This window comes from Mandrillus leucophaeus, unplaced genomic scaffold, assembly GCF_000951045.1.
Source record: "Mandrillus leucophaeus isolate KB7577 unplaced genomic scaffold, Mleu.le_1.0 Scaffold148, whole genome shotgun sequence".
NCBI classification, from domain to species: Eukaryota; Metazoa; Chordata; class Mammalia; order Primates; family Cercopithecidae; genus Mandrillus; species Mandrillus leucophaeus.
In genome coordinates, this window is record NW_012101454.1 from 1,539,005 (window position 1) to 1,557,570 (window position 18,566).

Below are 18,566 nucleotides of genomic sequence, written 5' to 3' on the forward strand. Positions count from 1 at the left end.
CAAAAATTCTGGAAGATAACATCAGAAAAACTCTTCTAGACACTGGCTTAGGCAAAGAGTTCATGACTAAGAATCCAAAAGCAAATGCAACAAGAACATAGGTAAATAGATGGAACGTAATTAAACTAAAAAGCTGCTGTTCCGTGAAAGAAACAATCAGCAGGGAAAGAGACCATCCACAGACTAGGAGAAAATCTTTGCCATCTATACATCTGAAAAAGAACGACTATCTAGAATCTACAAAGAACTCAAACAAATCAGCAAGAAAAAAACAATTCCATCAAAAAGTGGGCTGAGGACATGAATTAATATACAATTCTCAAAAGAAGATAAACAAATGACCACCAACAAACATATGGAAAAATGCTCAACATCACCAATTATCAGGGAAATGTAAATCAAAACCACAATGTGATACCACCTCTCTCCTGCAAGAATGGCCATAATCAAAAAAATAAATAAATAAATAACAGATGATGGCATGGATGTGGTGAAAAAGGAACACTTTTACACTGTTAGTGGGAATGTAAACTAGTACAACCACTATGGAAAACAGTGTGGAGATTCCTTAAAGAACTAGAAGTTCTTTCATTTGATCCAGTGGAAAAGAAGCCATTGTACAGAAAAGATACTTGCACATACATGTTTATAGCAGCACAATTTGCATTTGCAAAAATATGGAACAAGCCCAGATGCCCATCAATCAATGAGTGGCTAAAGAAAGTGTGGTTTATATGTACAATGGAATACTACTCAGTCATTAAAAGGAAAGAAATAATGGCATTCACAGCAACCTGGATGGAATTGGAGACTATTATTCTAAATGAAGTAACTCAGCAATGGAAAACCAAACATTGTATGTTCTCACTGATATGTGGGAGCTAAGCTATGAGGACACAGAGGCATGAGTGATATGTTGGACTTTGGGGACTCGAGGGAAAAGATGGGGTGGTGAGAGATTAAAGACTACACATTGGGTACAGTATATACTGTTCAGGTGATGGGTTTACCAAAACCTGAGAAATCACCATTCAAGAATTTTTTAATGTTACCAAACACCACCTGTTTCCCAAAAATCTGTTATAACAATAAAACATTTTTAACTACCACAAAGATTATATTTGCTTCAATTTAAATTAGGAAGATTTTCCCCTATTTTTTTATTTTTCAGAAATTTCTTTTATAAACGAGCACAACGATTACAAGCATGCACCACCACACCCAGCTAATTTTTGTATTTTTAGTAGAGACGTGGTTTCGCCATGTTGGCCAGACTGGTCTCAAACTCCTGACCTCAGGTGATCCACCCGCCTTGGCCTGCCAAAGGGCTGGGATTACAGGCATGAGCCACCGTAATATAAATAAGGTTAATAATACAAACACATATACACATTTTTTTCTATACTATGGCTTATATTTTGTCTACATGATCTACCAAATCTGAAAAAGCATATATTAAAATCACCAGTTACCATCATTTATTTCTTCCTGTAATCCTACCAGTGGTAGTTTTAGATATTTTACATCTTTGTTGTTAACTGCATATATGTTGAGGATTATTACAACTTCTTTATTTATAACATCTCTCTTCTCCCTTATGGTGCACTTTGTCCCAAATTATATTTTGTCTCATAATAAAAAATTAACTCTGGCTTTCTTTTCTTTATATTTGTTTCACAGCATCTAGTTTTTCCATCCCTTTATTTTCAACAATTCTGTATTCTCTTGTTTAAATGTTTCGTTTAGGCAACCTATTTCTACATCTTACTTTTATAGTACTCTGGGAGTATTTTTCAGTTAGTTGGTGAGTCAAATGTATTTACATTTACCTTAATAACTTTAATATTAGAACTTACGTATGCCACCTTATTTCATATTTTACAATGTCCATGCTTTCTTCTTGTTTCTTTTTTCAGTCTTTCTACCTACTTGCCATTAGGTACGTCAAATTTTTATCTGCTGCTTAAAAGTCGTACATTTGTGTTTTATTACCCTGACTTATTTTGACTTAGTCTTAGGTTTTTTTTCCTGGCAATGTATAAAGCAGATCAATATCCATGTCTTTATCATTTAACAAAATAATACCCTTAGCATACCATCCTCTACCTCTCCTCTTGTTGCCAACTTTTTGTATTTGAAGAGTTTTAGTTACATATATTTGTAAGTGTACTTTTTACAAAATAATTAGTTCCAGCTCACCTGTGCTTCTTTCTGTCCAACTGTAATGGGATTCTGGTGCTGCCCTAGTGTTAATTCACTATTATCTCTGGTGCTGCAGCTTACCACATTACACCAAAGGTTTCTACCAAAGGCACTAAAGGATAAGTTAGTGTCTAGGAGGTCCAAGATTCAGGGTCTGAAATAGGCTATCCCTGATGTACCTCCAGATACAGGCTTACCCAGGTTATATGGAGAAGATGAAAAATTAAATTGCTGGCCCCCATTCCTGGTTACTGTACTCTCCTGCTTCAGATCCTCAGTTTTCCAAAGACATCTGCAACCATTTGTGTTCTGTATGAGTTTCTCACCAGCTGTTTTGTTAATTGATGAATAAGACCCTGAAGCCCATACATAGTCTATTTTTCTTTTTTGTCGTCTCCAAAGTTGAATTCAAGGGAGACAGGGAATAACTCATGTTAGTTTGCTATGTTGTATTGCACTGGCACTTTCCCCCTCCCTAACTTTGTATTTTTACTTATTCCATCATCCTGTTTCTCTTAGGAATGTTTGATTACTCATATTCTAACTTCTTGCAGCCAATGCTGCATTTATTGTCATACTTGATTGTTTAAATATGAAAGCAGTCAAAATTATGAACCTGTCTCTTATTATGCCTTTGGCCACATCTCGTTTCAACGCGCATTCTTCTCATTTTCATCACTTCATAAATAGTCTGTATTTTTTACTTTGACTTTCATTTTCTCTTTGACTTGAACAATTGAGGAAACTTTTCAATTTGTAGCTTTTTAATCTATTTAATGTTTTATTACATTGAGGCCAGATAATAGTGTCTTTTCAAGTTTTTCTTTTTTTTTGAATGTGATGCTTTCATTGTAGATTAATATGGGTGTTTTTGGTAAAAGTGACATGATGTGTTCTAGACCTCTGGATCCGTATTCATTTTTCCTTACTTAATCTAGGAAATTGAGAATTATATATACTGAAATTATACCTCGTTGTTGTATTTTGTGTCTTACAGCTTTGGTTATCTAGGTTGATGCCATATTGAAAGTACGTAAAATATGACTTCAAGATTTATCAACCTTTAAGTATATTTTGATGTCAGTATTCTTACTGCTACTTTTGTTTGCAGTTGCTGGATAAACACCAGTGTATAAGTGTGTACCTATTTTTAACATAAACCTAATTGTAGCACTTTGTTTTATAGTAGCTTTAAAATAATATAATCACCTGTGGTTCCAGCTGCTCAGAGGGCTGAGGTGGGAGGATCACCTTAGCCTAGGAGGTCGAGGTTGCAGTTGAGTGGTGATTGTGCCATTGCACCCCAATCTTTGCAAGAGAGTGAGACCTTGTCTTAAAATAAATGAGCAAATAAAAATATAATATTGGAGTCTGTATTTTTTACTAAGAAAATTTAATCAGTTTAAGTTTATAATTATAATTATGCAAGGTATAGGTGTTCCCACCTTGTTTTATGCTATATGTTTCTTTTATGTTTATTGGCTTTTACTAAGGCTTGTCTTTAAGTTTTTGAAAAGTGTTTAAAAATTTAAGGACAAAATAAAAAAATATCAAAAATGAAATTAAAATTAAAATTTAAAATTAAAATATTAAAGATTAAGAACAAAATATAATTTGAATTCAAATAATCATTTGAATGTTTCATATGGAAGATTTTGATACAATCTTGGGTTCTAAGAGATATTATTAAAATATAATTGTCACTTTTTTTAAAACTTATGTTTTTGGTTAGTTTTCTAATGATATTTACAACAGTTATACTCTCAGGTTAATCAGTATCCACTATTATTCCTTTTAAAGAATAATTTCTTCATTCTTATATTCTGAATTTTTTCTCATTCTCAGAGTATATCTTTAAGTACTTTTTTTAGTATTTGTGGAGGATATAGTTTCCATGATCTTCCCATACTAAGAATGACATTCTAATTCATTAACGAACTTTTTCCCTGAAAAAGTGGTAGGGCAAGTTTTATTGTTTTAAGCGTGTTTTAAAGGAAAAGTCTGACATAAAGCTTGCATTTGGATGCTTGTATTGTTTTCACCTTGTACTTCAAAAGTTTTTAGCACAATTTATTGAAATAGGCCTTCTTTCATTGATTATTTTTCTTTTTAATTTGCTTGCATTGCTCTTGTTTTTGTTTTGTTTTCATTTTAGTTCATTAATGTTTCCTTCAGTTTTTTTTCTATTTCCGTTTTTTTCTAGAAACACTGTCATCAGTATCTATGACTTTTTTATCATTTTATTTAATTTGTCTTTTTTTCTGTGTCTGAGACTGTTTCTTAAATTTGTCATATCAGTGATTTTATTTTTTGTAGCATTAATTATGCTTTTTGTTAATTTTTTATTGGGAAAAATATACATGTATAGTTTACTGTCTTCATCATTTTAAGTGTACAGTTTAATTGAATTAAATATGCTTTTAACTTCAAATTCGCTTATGCTTTTTAGCACTTCTAACATGACTTAATTCTCTCATTAAATGTTTAGTTTTCTTACTCTTCATTCTTTCTTGCTGTACTTTCTTTTCATCCTAGAATTTCAAAAAGTGATCTTAAAATATTTTTTACTTATAGGATACATCATTTTCACAAGTTTACTTATTTGTGTGTTCAGGTTGGTATTTTCTTTACCTTGATTTGCAGTATTTGTTAGTAGACCTAAGGTGGCCTGTTTTTTCTTTCTTTATCTTGAAATGAGACAAAAACCTTTTAGTAATTGGTTAGTCAGTAATTATTCACTTTTTGATTATGAATCTCATTTCTGGACTTAGATTAGGAGGGATATTTAGGTGCCTTGTTTCCAGCCCAGTTGCTGTTTTCTAGCAGTCTGACATCTAGGGCAATTCTCTGTACTATGGTGAGATACTCCCAAGTATTGCCACACAGTTCTCTAAGTTAAAGAGATTAAAAAAAGGTAATTTCCAGTATTCACTGCTACCAACGCACTTACTGAAGCCACCCGTCTATATAGGGTCTGCAGCTGAAAGTATGCAGTGTGCCATGCGTCAGCCACCTTCCTGCATTTCCCCCTAACAGTCGCTTTCTGAACACATATGTAATACTGAGAAAGTTAGAGAGCCTGGTTTGACGCCCCATTCCTGGGCAAGACAGTAGGGGTTGTCCACTTTTTGCTTGGGACAGAATGGATCTCAAGCCATCAATGAGGGTGGTACGAAGTGTCTCCCTGATGTCAGAGGGAATCTTGGATAGATTTTTCTTAATTCAACTTCATGACTCTTTTATATTCTATGAACTGTTGTTTTTAGTTGTGTTCATTTTTGGTTATGAGTTTTTCTGTTTTTAATGTGATTTCACTGGTAATTTAGTGGAAGTTACAGCGAGGCTGGCTCAGGAACTGTTAGCCAGGTGCCATTTAAACTGACTGTCCAATTTCTCCCTTGCCATTCCTCCTCAGGAGTCACAGCAATAGCAACAATTTTAAAAAATTCTACATTTCTCTTGAAGAAAAAATGGAGTCTAAAAATGGAGTTGGTTTATTTTATTTATTTAAGTCTATGAAAAAGAATCTAGAAAAGTTATAAAATGTGTGGGATAATAACATTAAGTTATCTTTATGAAAGTTTCCACTAACATGTAGGGAAGCTATAAATTGCTGCCTACTTAATAGCAAACAGTTACTTATTTTAAAAAAAAGAGCTGTAATTATAGGCCATCAACTACATCCAGCAGCAGCATCATTAATAACAAGTTTATGAGTACCTACTTAGGGAGTGACCTTGTTAGAGAATCTCACCCTATGCTACATATGCTGCAATTAGTGTTACCATTCAGATTAGATTGTGATATTGTTCAGTCAGCCAGTTTTAGCTCATTTTGCATACGTGATTCCGTAAGTAAAACACTTTTGTTAATAAGTAAGATAGATACCATATGTAAACTTTTCAGCAGAAATTACAAAGAATTGTGGCAAAACTTCAACTTAACACCAAAATGTAGTTAAAAACAACTTTGATTTCTTTTGTGAAGCCACATTGTTGTAGGTAATACATCACTCAAATACTCATAAATATAACTGTAAAAATTTAGATTCCAATCTAGAAAGCACTTTATAAAGTTCTCCGCAAATATTAGTTATTGATTTGCTTTTGTAAAGCAACAGCAGAAAATGTTGCTCTTATCTGATTGTAATATTTCTAGAACTAGAGCTCTCTTAAAACGTTTCCTACAAAGATTTTTTTCACTTTTTAAAGAAAAATGTTTTCCATGCTCTCACAGGATAAGTAGAGAGAGGGCAAAAGTTCAGTCTCACCTATTTAAGTTTCTGTGTAAAGGATGTTTCTATTTTTAGCACAGTTATATTTGGATTATATCGATCCGGTAATATGAGTACATGTTCTGTATTCATCTTTTTGAAAAAAAATTATACACAGCAGGTACACCTTCAGAATGTTAAATGAAAGCTCCTGTTCGCATAGGAATGTGTATGTTTATTTGTGCTGAAATCCTGAGGTGTATATCTATGGCTTTCGTGTTAAAGATGACAAAAGAGATGAAAAAGATGGTCTTGTAAGTTAAAAGACTTTGACCTGCAGTTCTTAACCTTTTCTTTTTATTTATGCCCTCCTAATCCCAAGTCTTTTCTCCAAACCTAGCTTCTCTGAAGCCCAAAAACTCCAGCAGGCATTTCAGGCTCTATTTCTATTAACCAGCCCTGTTGACCTTCTATCCCTGCAGGCAGCCTACCTGACCATTCTTGCAAACTCTTGGACCTGTACTTTGAAAAGGTTATTGATTCTTGACATAAATCTCTTAAACATGTGGAAAGGGAACTGCTCTAGGATAAGAACACTCAACCTTTAACCAACTATGCTCCTTTTGTCAAGGTCCTTCACCCCTGTGAAAAGCAATTTTCTTTTCCTCACGAAATGGAGGTATCTTGGGTCCATCTTGCTCACTTTGCTTGGAAAGTAGGGTCCACGTCTGGACAAACAGGCCAAAGACACATGACATCTGATCTTGCTATAGAACAAAAGACTAAACAAGCCATCCAGCAGCAAGTTGCCTCTGACCTTTCTCACAGGGTGATCTGGAGAATTCTTACAAGGTGGTATTTATTAATCTCCATGAAGTATCTTGAAGGTAGATTCTATGTCATGTTCATGTATCCTCAGTGATTAGCATAGTACCTAGCACATAGTCTCAGTCACTAAATGCCGATTGATTATTAAGGGAGGTGGAGGTGTGTTTTCTAAGCTTCATTAATAACAACAGCAGCTGATTTAGCACCATTTTGCATTCAGTGTCAGAATGCTCAGACTACCAGAAGTGATCCATGGTTTCCAGTTGGAGTAATAACTTCTCATCTGAGAGGTTATGATGATGACATATGCCTTGGGGTTTGGGGAAAGAGTAAATGAAAAATATATCCCAAAGCAACTGGCTCAGTTAGATACATGATTAAGGGAGGAACAGAGGTAGGAAGAGTCAAATCTGGTTTTGCTTCCACTCCACCACCTGTTTCTAGTGGGAACTTGAAGAAGGTGTGTGACTTCCCTGAGCCTCTTTCCTCATCTGAACCATGAGGTTCACAACACCTGCCCTGCCTCCCCCAGTCATTTGCAATGATAAAGGAAGATGATTAAAAATAAAGGGGCTTACAGATGTAAGAAATTTAGTATTAGTGGAAAGAACCATGGGCTGAGATTTCTAAAAACCTAGCTTTGGCAACTAATAGCCTTCCAACGTAAGCTCACTAGACACAGGTCCATACTATGTAAAATGAAAGAGTTCAGTTAGTGTATTTTTGATGCTTTTCTTGTCAATAGTGATGGATTTGTAAAAATTCTCTTAATGTACATACAGAATTAAAATAATCACATATTTTAAATTTTAGGCCTTATGTGTACTAAGAAAATTTTGTCCATTCTGAATAATACGTGAATTTATACAATTCATTCTGCTTTCCTATATGTAAAGAATTTAGCTGTACTTAGTAACAGTCCAAACTTTCAGCAGTTGTTCTCACCTCACTGCTAATTAGTTCAGTTCCCTCCTGTTATCCATTTTTGGTGAGATGGGAAGGGTAGAATAGATCAACATGGGCTCTTTCACAGTTTTACCTGGGTTTGTCCCACAGTTTGTGGATTAATCTAGTGTATTTATTCACAAGAAGGAAAATATTGGCTCAGGACAAGAATTTCTAAACTCTGCAACCTTGACAACTACCTTCAGGTTCTTCATTTCGTAAATGTCACACCTGTCATATGTGAAAGGGCTCTTGGAGTTCCATCTAGCATTTTTCATATGGGAAACTGAGGTCCAGAGAAGCAACTTATAGAAGACACAGTGATCTGAGAAAAGGACGTCCAAAATCCCAAAAAGCTGCATGCCACATATTTGGTTACCCTACCAGGAGTTAATAAAATCTGGCACTTGCCCATAGTGCAGTGTTCACTGTGAAATCTGCCCTTTTGATTTCTTGCTTCTCTTTAAATAGAATCAGAGGTGTTCATTTTACTTCAGGTGTGACATTTTACAGCTGTTAGCACATTTAACTGCGAGATGAAGCTGGGGTAATCATATTTGAGTTCTTCAGACCATTCTCTCTTGGTCCTGGCTGAGTTTATTGAGAACGTACTCTATGCTAGCCACTGTGCTAAGTGCTTTATATGGGTTATATCACTTAATCATCCAATAAGGAAGGTTATGACTTATACGGAACTGAATTTTACAGGCGAGGAAAGTGAAATAAGAGAGGTTAAGTAATTTTCTAATGCTCTATAGAGTACATGGTAGGCCAGAGATGAATTCAGTCTAAGTTAACTACCCTTCATGCTTGGCACATGGTTGAAAGAACAAGAAGTAGATGTTGTCAATAACAATTGCAAATCCTCCAGAATCACCTAAGTGTATGGATTTTCTGGATTCCTTAGCACATAGCCATATATGTGTGTGTGCATATACATTGTTTTTGTAGATTTATATATAAATAATGTGTCTAATGTCTAAGTACTTTTGCCCTTTTTTACGTTATTAGTTTATACTGGTGGGGGAGATTAGCCTTAATATTTATTAGAGGGAGAAAAAGTTATTTTCACAGCATCCTGCACATAGCAACTCTTCAATGAATGCCTATTGAATTGATCCTTATTTTCTAAGGAAAATGGCATTGAATCAGAACGAGAAGATCCAGGTTTTAGTCCTGGTTTTAATGGTGATTCACTGTGAGGACGAGACCAGGTTGGTTGTCTTCTCTAATCTTTAGTCTTCCCATGTCTAAAATGAGTTCAGAAGAGCCTACAGTTGGAGTATCCACTGGGCATTCAAGCCTATCTGACTGGCTAGCCTGGTGTTGTCAGGCTTCCAAAAGATCAATCCAGGCTAGGACTTAGGATGAGCATAGACCTCATCAGTGAGGGGGTAGGGAATTGTAGGGATTTCTGAGCAGCACTGTTGTGTCTTTATACCTTCTTCCAATCTAGTCATTGAGAAAACTTGTGATTAGATTCCTTGCCAGGTGCACTAATGCTCTGAGCATCTGCTAAAGGCAGGTAAGTAAGAATTGTACCACTTGTGCTGTGGTAAGAAACTAAAAGAGCCAGATTTTGTGCCTTACAAAAATAACATTTCCACATACGGTCCTACTCTAGAAACTGTTCAAGCATAGAAGCTCCTAGGAGCCAGTGAGGGTGCAAGGAGTAATAGCCACACCAGCAAGATGGCCAGAGTGACGAGGTCAGGAAGAATGTAAGCAGTGTGAGTGGGGCAGAATCAAACTAAAAAGTTTCAAAATCACCTCTCAGCACCAAGAGCAGTAACAAGAGCTGTGGCAGTGCAGACCTCATGGCCTTTTGCATAACAGGAGGGAGCACTTTACAAGGAACTTAGGAACCCTCAGGTTCTGGGCAGTTAGCCACTGGCATCCAAGGGGGTCGAATAAACCTGTCCTTGATTCTTCCATCTTCCCCTTATCATCCTTCCCACGTGTCCCCACCAACTTGGTAAAAACCAAGGGAATACAGGTTGCAAACCCAAGAGAGGGCTGAGGTTTAGGAGGTGCTATAGTCTCCACAGGTTCACATTGCTAGTCTGAAAACTCCACATTTCTGTCCTTCTGTCAGACTCACTCACTTCTGATAAGAAAACCTCTTAGCCTTACTTGATTACAGTAATAGTAAAAGTTTATGGTCCCTCATGTATACAGTCTTAAATCCAAAATGCCCCCAGTCTTTTTTGTAATTTTGTGTCAAACTAATTTAGTGGTACAACCTGACCTAACAGGATGCTATTTACAGTCTTTATGTACCTCACTTAGTGGAAATATTCATGTTTGGTGGCAAAAATAAGTCATGTGTTTGACTATAGAGTGCCTCTAAAGACCCTGCTGTGGATAATAAACAATTTGTAGAAGATACGTCTTAACTACCTTTCTGAAGTTAGAAGAATGCTGACTTCCAAAAACATCTGGCCCCAAGGATTTCAGACAAGAAATTGTGAACCCATAAGTTGTTTCCTTAAATTTGGGAGTATTTATTGATCCCCTAAGGAAAGTGAATGATTCGTTCAGTTTGTTCTTCTTCCCTTACAAAGAAAACAAAGCGGGGGAGGGACAAGCAAAACAAATGTAAACTGTTACTCTTATGCTAATAAGCTGTAGCAGAAGCTATTGGGGATCTGAGTCTTTAAAAGAAGCAGATCTTTTGGAAGACAGAAATCTGGATCTGTACGTTTCTTGCAATTAAAATAAAAAATATATATCAGAGATTTCCCTGTGCAACTGCAGTCCTCCTCTCTCCCTTTGCAGCCGAGCTGCTGAGCAGAATGTGCTTGCAACTCACAGGACCATAGCGCCACCTTTCTTGCAGATTTGGAATAAATCTTCACACTGCCAGGTTTGGAATTAAATCACACTACCAGCTCACTTGCCTGCTTATGCCGTTCAGTTAGCTAGGCTTAGCAAGGAAACAGTTCCTTGACACTCAAACCATAAAGGAAGAGCTGCAAAGAGGGCAGTAAAAAGTGTTTTCTTCTCTTGGTCCCTGAGCAATTAAATTGGTAACCTAATCTGATGTTAGGGAGTATAGACCATAAACTGTGTTTAATTAGTTTGCACCCAGTGTCATTTCACACAGTAGACACTTTAATTTACAACTTGCTGCACTGCAGCACTTTTCTAGGCCTTTTACTATGTAATAAGGCATTCTTGTAGCTGCTGAGGCTTTACAAATATAGATACACTTTCTTAGTTCAGATTTTTTCTTTCTTTTCAATTTTCAGTTGCAAATCAAACATGCAGTTACAGAAGCAGAGATTCAAAAATTGAAGACCAAGGTAAGCACCGAAACATGGTGTTTGAATTTTACTTTTTAAACTTCAGATACTATGAATAAATTCAACCCTAGGATTTGTCCCTGTATATTTGAAAGAATACAAATGTGATAGATTCATTTTCACTGTTAGGTACATATACAAACTTGCCAGTGAGAGCAAACACCCACATCCCTCTCAGTGCAAATTACACAATATTTTAGATATATATATTTATGTATTTGCACATATGTGGCCTCTGAGATTTCCTTAAGTAATGTTTTTAATGGTTCAAGCTTGCAAAGTATGTTTTGATTACTAATTCCTTAAGCAAAGCTACTATATCTCCTCTTTACTTACCTTATTATAAATAGATTTAATCATTTATTTGTAGGAACAAATTTAGTATAGCACATCAATTTTTTATAAACAAGTTCTAATTTCTAATAATTAAATATTATAAACTTAATACATGCATAATTTATTTTAAGTGCCAGGTACTACTGGAAATTTTTAGTTGTTTGGTTCATATAATTTAAATTTGTGGGGGAGAAAAGGTCTTGATAAAGGGGAGTATGTATTATTAGTCTATATATTTTAATTGACAAACTTTAAGGCACTTGTATGAGACCCAATTCTAGCAATTTTGTTTAGTTTTATCAAATATACAATTTCAAAGATTTAAAAATATATTTTAAATTACTTTTAAAGCAATATTCTTTATTGTTTCCCTGGTCTGTTAAAAATTAAGACATAATCACCCCCCAACCACCACCACCACCACTAATGATCTGTTTTGTTGTTCACATTGAACACTTGTTTTGGTTTCTCCATGTGTTTTAAATGGAGATGAATTACCAAGGCTATTTTGGTTAAATGCTATTCTCAGCTAATTTACTCTGCAGCTCTGTAGTCAAAATACATCTATACGTCATTCACAGTGTTAGTCCAGCTCCGTGAATAATAATTTCAAATTAGTAGTGGTTGCTAAATAAACAACTTGATACAAAACATTGCTTAATAAAAGATGCAGTAAATAACCTATTCCTGTTTTAAATTGTTATTGTCTCTTGACAGAAAGAATTGAAGATTTTTTAAATTGTTGTTTTAAAATGATCTCTTTTTCTCTGTGATTGTAAATGTTTTAATGGAGCTTATGTATTAGACTATAGACATTTAACTTAGAAAATACTATAAATTAGCATTTTATATTTTTTCATCATTACGGTGGGCATGTAATATCCACAGATTAACACTTTATTATGATTCTTTATTATTCATTTCGATAATAGAATTCCTAATCTTGAAATTGTTTTGGCTGCTTTCTAACTTTGTAAACTGTTTTGCAAATGTGTTTAGTTAAAAATATTTGCAAAAACATAGATATGTGTGTATGTAAATACATGTTTACTTTTGCTAAATGCTATATGATTTTGAACATTGATAGTTTATAATGACTTTTCATCATTTTGAACTTTAAAGAAGGCATATAAAGTAGATAAAGTACCAGTTTGAAGGCCAGAGAGTTATTGGGAATGACTTTTGAGCCCTCACCTAAATGATTAGTCTTGGATTTCTGTAGAAATGAGGGTATTAGATTAGTTTACTGTCTATTCCTAAGAGTCCCTAGAAGCAGAAAAACAAAAAGCTGGTTACGGCTTTCTGTTCCGTGGGAGGGACTTAAATTAACCAAGCAACAGTTTATACTTTTACTTACATTATCTTTTATATTTTTATGGGAATTTAGGTTTATAAAGCTTGAGAAGTTCATTACACTACCTGTAAAATAGTGAACTGTAGACTGTGTTCATGTTCATTGAAATAAAGAACAGAATAAGATCATCAAAAGGTTTAAAAGCAGAGTGAAAGTGGTTAATGTTTATCAGATGATTCTTGTGCCCAAGGAGCTATTTCAAGCATACTGATGTGTTATATCACAATTCTGTTGTATGGATGATATAATTGAGTCTTGGAGAACTTCAATTACATGTCCAAGGTTTAATGGCCAATAATGGCAGAACTGGGATTCAAATCTATGCTGAATGACTCCAGAGACCCCTTCTTAACCATTAGGCCATACTGTGCTTCTAACTCCTCTCTCCTCCCTGCCCCTCTCCACTCCCTTTTTAGTTAACTTTTTATATATGATTGTATATTTTTTAAAAACTCTCAAAACATGTTGACATTCGTTTTTAATATTTGAAAGAGATGCCTATCAAACTCTGAAACATCTTTTACTGCTCACAGCATTTCAGATCACATGATGTGATGGAAATACCATGCGATGTGGAATCCAATCCATGTTTTATTATCAAATGTGTGACCTTGGACAAATCATTTCACTTTTCAAGGCTTCCATTTTATCATCTATGGATTTATAAAAATAATACTTGCTTTTCTCATCTTAAGTGGTTTCAGTGATTATTTATGATAACAGAACTTGATCTACAACATGCTATAAAAATGAGAGATTTTTGCTACAAAATGGCCAAATTATCTTTTCCTTGACGTTTGCTTTCTCCAGCTGCAGGCAGCAGAAAATGAGAAAGTGAGGTGGGAACTAGAAAAAACCCAACTCCAACAAAACATAGAAGAGAATAAGGAAAGAATGTTGAAGTTGGAAAGCTACTGGATTGAGGCCCAAACATTATGCCACACAGTGAATGAACATCTCAAAGAGACTCAAAGCCAGTATCAGGCCTTGGAAAAGAAATACAACAAGGCAAAGAAGTTGATCAAGGATTTTCAACAAAAGTAAGCAACTTCTAATGACTAAAGAATAGTTATGTTTGTCTAAAGAAGGTTTATGTCCAATAATTTTGTAATATCTAGTGGAATAGAAAAGATGACTTCAGAGATATCTTTCCTATCCAGGAGCATAGTTACAGCGTAAATACACATTAAGTTTTGGAAGTCACTTCTATTACTTTTTCATGAGATTATGTTTTGTATATTTTATAGTTTTTGACTACCAGGCCTCTTGGCTATTTTTGATAATTAATTGTTGTTAGTAACTGTTAAAACATCTGAATTTCTTTATTCTTTTTGAAACACCTCTGTGATTTAGAAGCAAGAAGCCCAGCTGAAAGTCATACAGAATGACTGACTATTGGATGTGGAGCACGCAAGCCGCAGCTGGGGCCTGAATCAGGCTGCTCCTCTATTCTTAGATCAGTAGCTACAGAATTTCCCACTACAGACAGCGCACATATCGACTAGCAAGGCCCCCTGCCCTGCCACTCTGCATTTCTCAGCTGTTGAGAGAATCAGGAGGGCCTCAGTTCACTGCAGGGAGAGAGACCATTACCACATTCTGTTTTTGATTTTCCGCAGCTGTTTCTGAGCTACTGCTCCTTTGCTTCCATCTCTTGGATCTCGATGTAATGTCACGGAGACTGACCACGGAGATTTTTACTAGATTTTTTTCATCAGTTACTTCTGGCTAGTTAGAACAAATAAGTAGTGCCAATACCTTTTCTAGCTTTCCATGTCAAGCCTCAGAAGCTAAGCATATATGTAAGATTCACCATATTTCTATTATTTCCTATTATGGAAAGGATGTTTTTAATATTTAAAAGAGATTGCTATCAAAAATTTCTTGATAAAAGGGGAGTAATTATTCTCTGTGACTATAAATTCAATACATCACTGTTTTAACTTTTTGCCAAAATCTTTTTCATGAAATAATTTTATAGTAAATTTTGCTAAATTTGCATATTCTATTCCAGGTTTTCAAAATGGAGTTATTTCTCTTTTCCCCCTATTATCCTTAGGTCTATAAGTGAGTGCCCCTCTTGATGTTTCTGACCCACCCAGCCCCTCTTCACTGTTATTCATTGAAATCTTATAGTTATCTTTTTTGAACTCTTATCTAGTTACATCAGTTTACTGTACTACGCTTATGACATTGGAAAAATGGAATTACATCTACCTGACAAGTAATTGTCTCCACTAAATTAGCCAACTTGGATCATTAGTGCAGTCATTCCTATCTAAATATGTATGGGTGTTCTAGAATCAGGAGCTACAAAAGAAAATTATAATAAGCTATAATAAGCAGAATCAAATCATTTTTCTTTGCCTTGTGACCCATTAAAGATGTTTTGGTTTCTTTCATTACTATACATTTTCCTCTAACTGATTGAATGTTGTCCATTTAAATAACTGTTCAGTTGCTTATCCTACTATGCAGTTTATTGTTTCAGATAAGAACTTTCATTTATTGAGTGTATGATATAATCAGAACTATTATTTTCTTCTTAAGAGAGCTTGATTTCATCAAAAGACAGGAAGCAGAAAGAAAGAAAATAGAAGATTTGGAAAAAGCTCATCTTGTGGAAGTGCAAGGCCTCCAAGTGCGGGTGAGTTGTGTTCCCTAAGACACTAAATAATAAGATGGTTTTGCTGTACTTGGGAGAGGTGTGCTGGTTTAGAGTTTTATGAATGGATTTGTTTTTCCTAGATTAGAGATTTGGAAGCTGAGGTATTCAGGCTACTGAAGCAAAATGGCACTCAAGTTAACAATAATAACAACATCTTTGAGAGAAGAACATCTCTTGGTGAAGTCTCTAAAGGGGATACCATGGAGAACTTGGATGTCAAGCAAACATCTTGCCAAGATGGCCTAAGTCAAGGTTTGTTTAACCCAACCACAAAAATCATTTTTCATAACTGTATAATTGGCCTTTTATTTTTCTTTTTCTGGCCCAGAGATTTAAAAGTTGGAAATACCTTCCTTCTATGGGAAAGAAGAAAAAGCTTGTCAAAATAGGAGCCAATCATTTTAGCTCTTATCTTATCAAAAATAAATACTTCAATATGTAGAATTAATAAATCCCAGCTAAAGACAAGCTAAATACTATTTTTAAATCATCATAAAATTGACAGATTTAATAAACTGCCTTATAAAGTGTATAGTTCATCCTATCTAGGATGAACTACACTACTTACGTGTTAATGAATAAGATTTAGATTTTTTTTTTTTTTTTTTTTTTGAGAGTCTCACTCTGTCATCCAGGCTGGAGTACAGTGATGCAATCTCAGCTCACTGCAACCTTCGCCTGCCAGGTTCAAGCGATTCTCATGCCTCGGCCTCCCCAGTAGCTGTGATTATAGGCATGTGCCACCACGCCCGGCCCATTTTTGTATTTTTAGTAGAGGTGGGCTTTTGCCTTGTTGGCCAGGCTGGTCTCGAACTCCTGACCTCATGTGATCCACCTGCCTTGGCTTCCCAGAGTGCTAGGATTACAGGCATGAGCTGCCGCGCCCAGCCAAGCTTTAGAATGTTTAAGTCACTAGAATAAAGATCTTTTTCATAATATCAGAAGGCAGACTGCTGCTTTCAGCACTTGAGATTTATGTAGTTAACGAAGTCCATATAGTTTTGTGCTTTTACCATGGTGTACTCATGTATACTTAGGTCTTTCATGTCAAAGACGAAATAAGACCAAAACACTGGAGACATTTTGTATTATAAATGATTATAGATGATTATCTTCATTCATACACCAACCATAAATAAATTACTTATGTTCTTACACACACACCATTCTTATTCTTAGATTGTACGTGTATGAACATGAATGACTTTTAATATCTGTGGTGTATTTGCAAATTAGAAAACATAATAATTATAAAGATAAATACACAGGAATGTGTGGCTTCATCTTTTTAAATATATACATAGTAGTCCCTGGAAAATGAAAATAAAAGAATGTAGTGCAGCGGGGTTGTCATGACAGGACCGACAACTCAGAGGCAACACTTTGACGTGCAGTAAAACCCTGTTATAATGGGCTTTTTAGAGTTTTCATGATCTTTCTCACATATTAAAATGTGTCCAGTGAGGTTTTCCTGATAAGCAAGTTTTTATATCCTATCATGAACTTTTAGAACTAAACTCTTAGCCATTAAAAATGGAAAATATTAGAAATCTTCATTTAAAATTAAAATGATATCTGGAGATTTGAATCCATTCACTGGGTTTATATCCTTTTAATGGGTTTTCCCTAAACAGGATGTAATTTATAAATAGTGCCTCTTAGGCAGCTGAAAGAGGAGGATTTAGCATTAGCATTACCACTAAGTGAGGAGCTGTGTGACTTCAGGAAGAGTATTTAGCTTCTCTGGGTTGATATTACTGTGTATAGTATTTTAAAAGTAGTATTTCTTTCTTCACCACTTTTGAGACTATATGATTTAGTCATATGATTTATATGAGACTATATGACTCAAAACACTTCACCTGTTTTGAGACTATATGATTTAGTCTTTGAAGCCAAAAAAGTAATTTATTCGAGCTCTTATGGAATTATAATTTTTATACCTGGAACACTATAAGATTGATATCTAAAGAAAAGCATCAGAAATCAAACCAAATTTTTTACCTTTTTGAATATTTTAACTTTTAAAAAATTATAGTTTATATGTAATAAATACATATTCCTGCTGTGGCATACACAAAATATGAGCAGTATCTAGTAGCTTTTCATTTCTATTCATTTCTTTCAGTTTAGACATCTGTATCTTGTCAAACATATAATTAATGGTATTTATTAAATAATATGACTATGGAAGATCAACACACTATACTATTAACATGCCGATTTGGATCAAAACCTTACATTTCTTCTGAACCCTTTTTCTATTCTACACCCTCCATTTTGCCACATAATTGTCAGTTTCCCTAGCAACACTGTCGGTTCACAGTGAGATATGGAGACTACTAATTCCTACTGAAACCAATCCGTGCTTGTGCAGTAGAGGTAGAATCGGTCATCTCAGATATTAGTAGCATACATATCAAGTGCTCTTCTAGTTTTGCTGTGAGGACAGTCAGTGATAAATCTCTTTGAATTTCAGTTGCTTGATCACATAAACTAAAATGGCTTGGTCAGTAGCTGGATAGGAATGCTCTGGAAAGCACTTTTCTAAATTGATCCTTTGCTTCTGTTGCTAGGGAACGCTGAAATACTAGAGGTTTAGAAAGAAAAGTAAGGCTGCAGACCTAACATAGGCCATTCCACATTTAAAAATCCACCACCACCGTTTTGTACCAGGAGAGGGATAGCACTTCCAGTAGTTCCCAAGGCTCCTGC

The 18,566-nt window shown here is 35.0% G+C and overlaps 1 protein-coding gene across 2 annotated transcripts in view; it reads left to right on the forward strand.

The window, feature by feature from the left end:
- The window catches only part of PPP1R9A (protein phosphatase 1, regulatory subunit 9A), a 405,188-nt gene that overhangs the window by 346,192 nt on the left and 40,430 nt on the right, over positions 1 to 18,566 (forward strand). For both annotated transcript variants that reach the window (XM_011974681.1, XM_011974682.1), the window contains exons 9-12: positions 11,440 to 11,493; positions 13,994 to 14,223; positions 15,734 to 15,830; positions 15,932 to 16,103. In XM_011974681.1, coding sequence (XP_011830071.1) covers positions 11,440 to 11,493; positions 13,994 to 14,223; positions 15,734 to 15,830; positions 15,932 to 16,103 — 553 coding nt within the window. The remainder of the gene's footprint in view (positions 1 to 11,439; positions 11,494 to 13,993; positions 14,224 to 15,733; positions 15,831 to 15,931; positions 16,104 to 18,566) is intronic.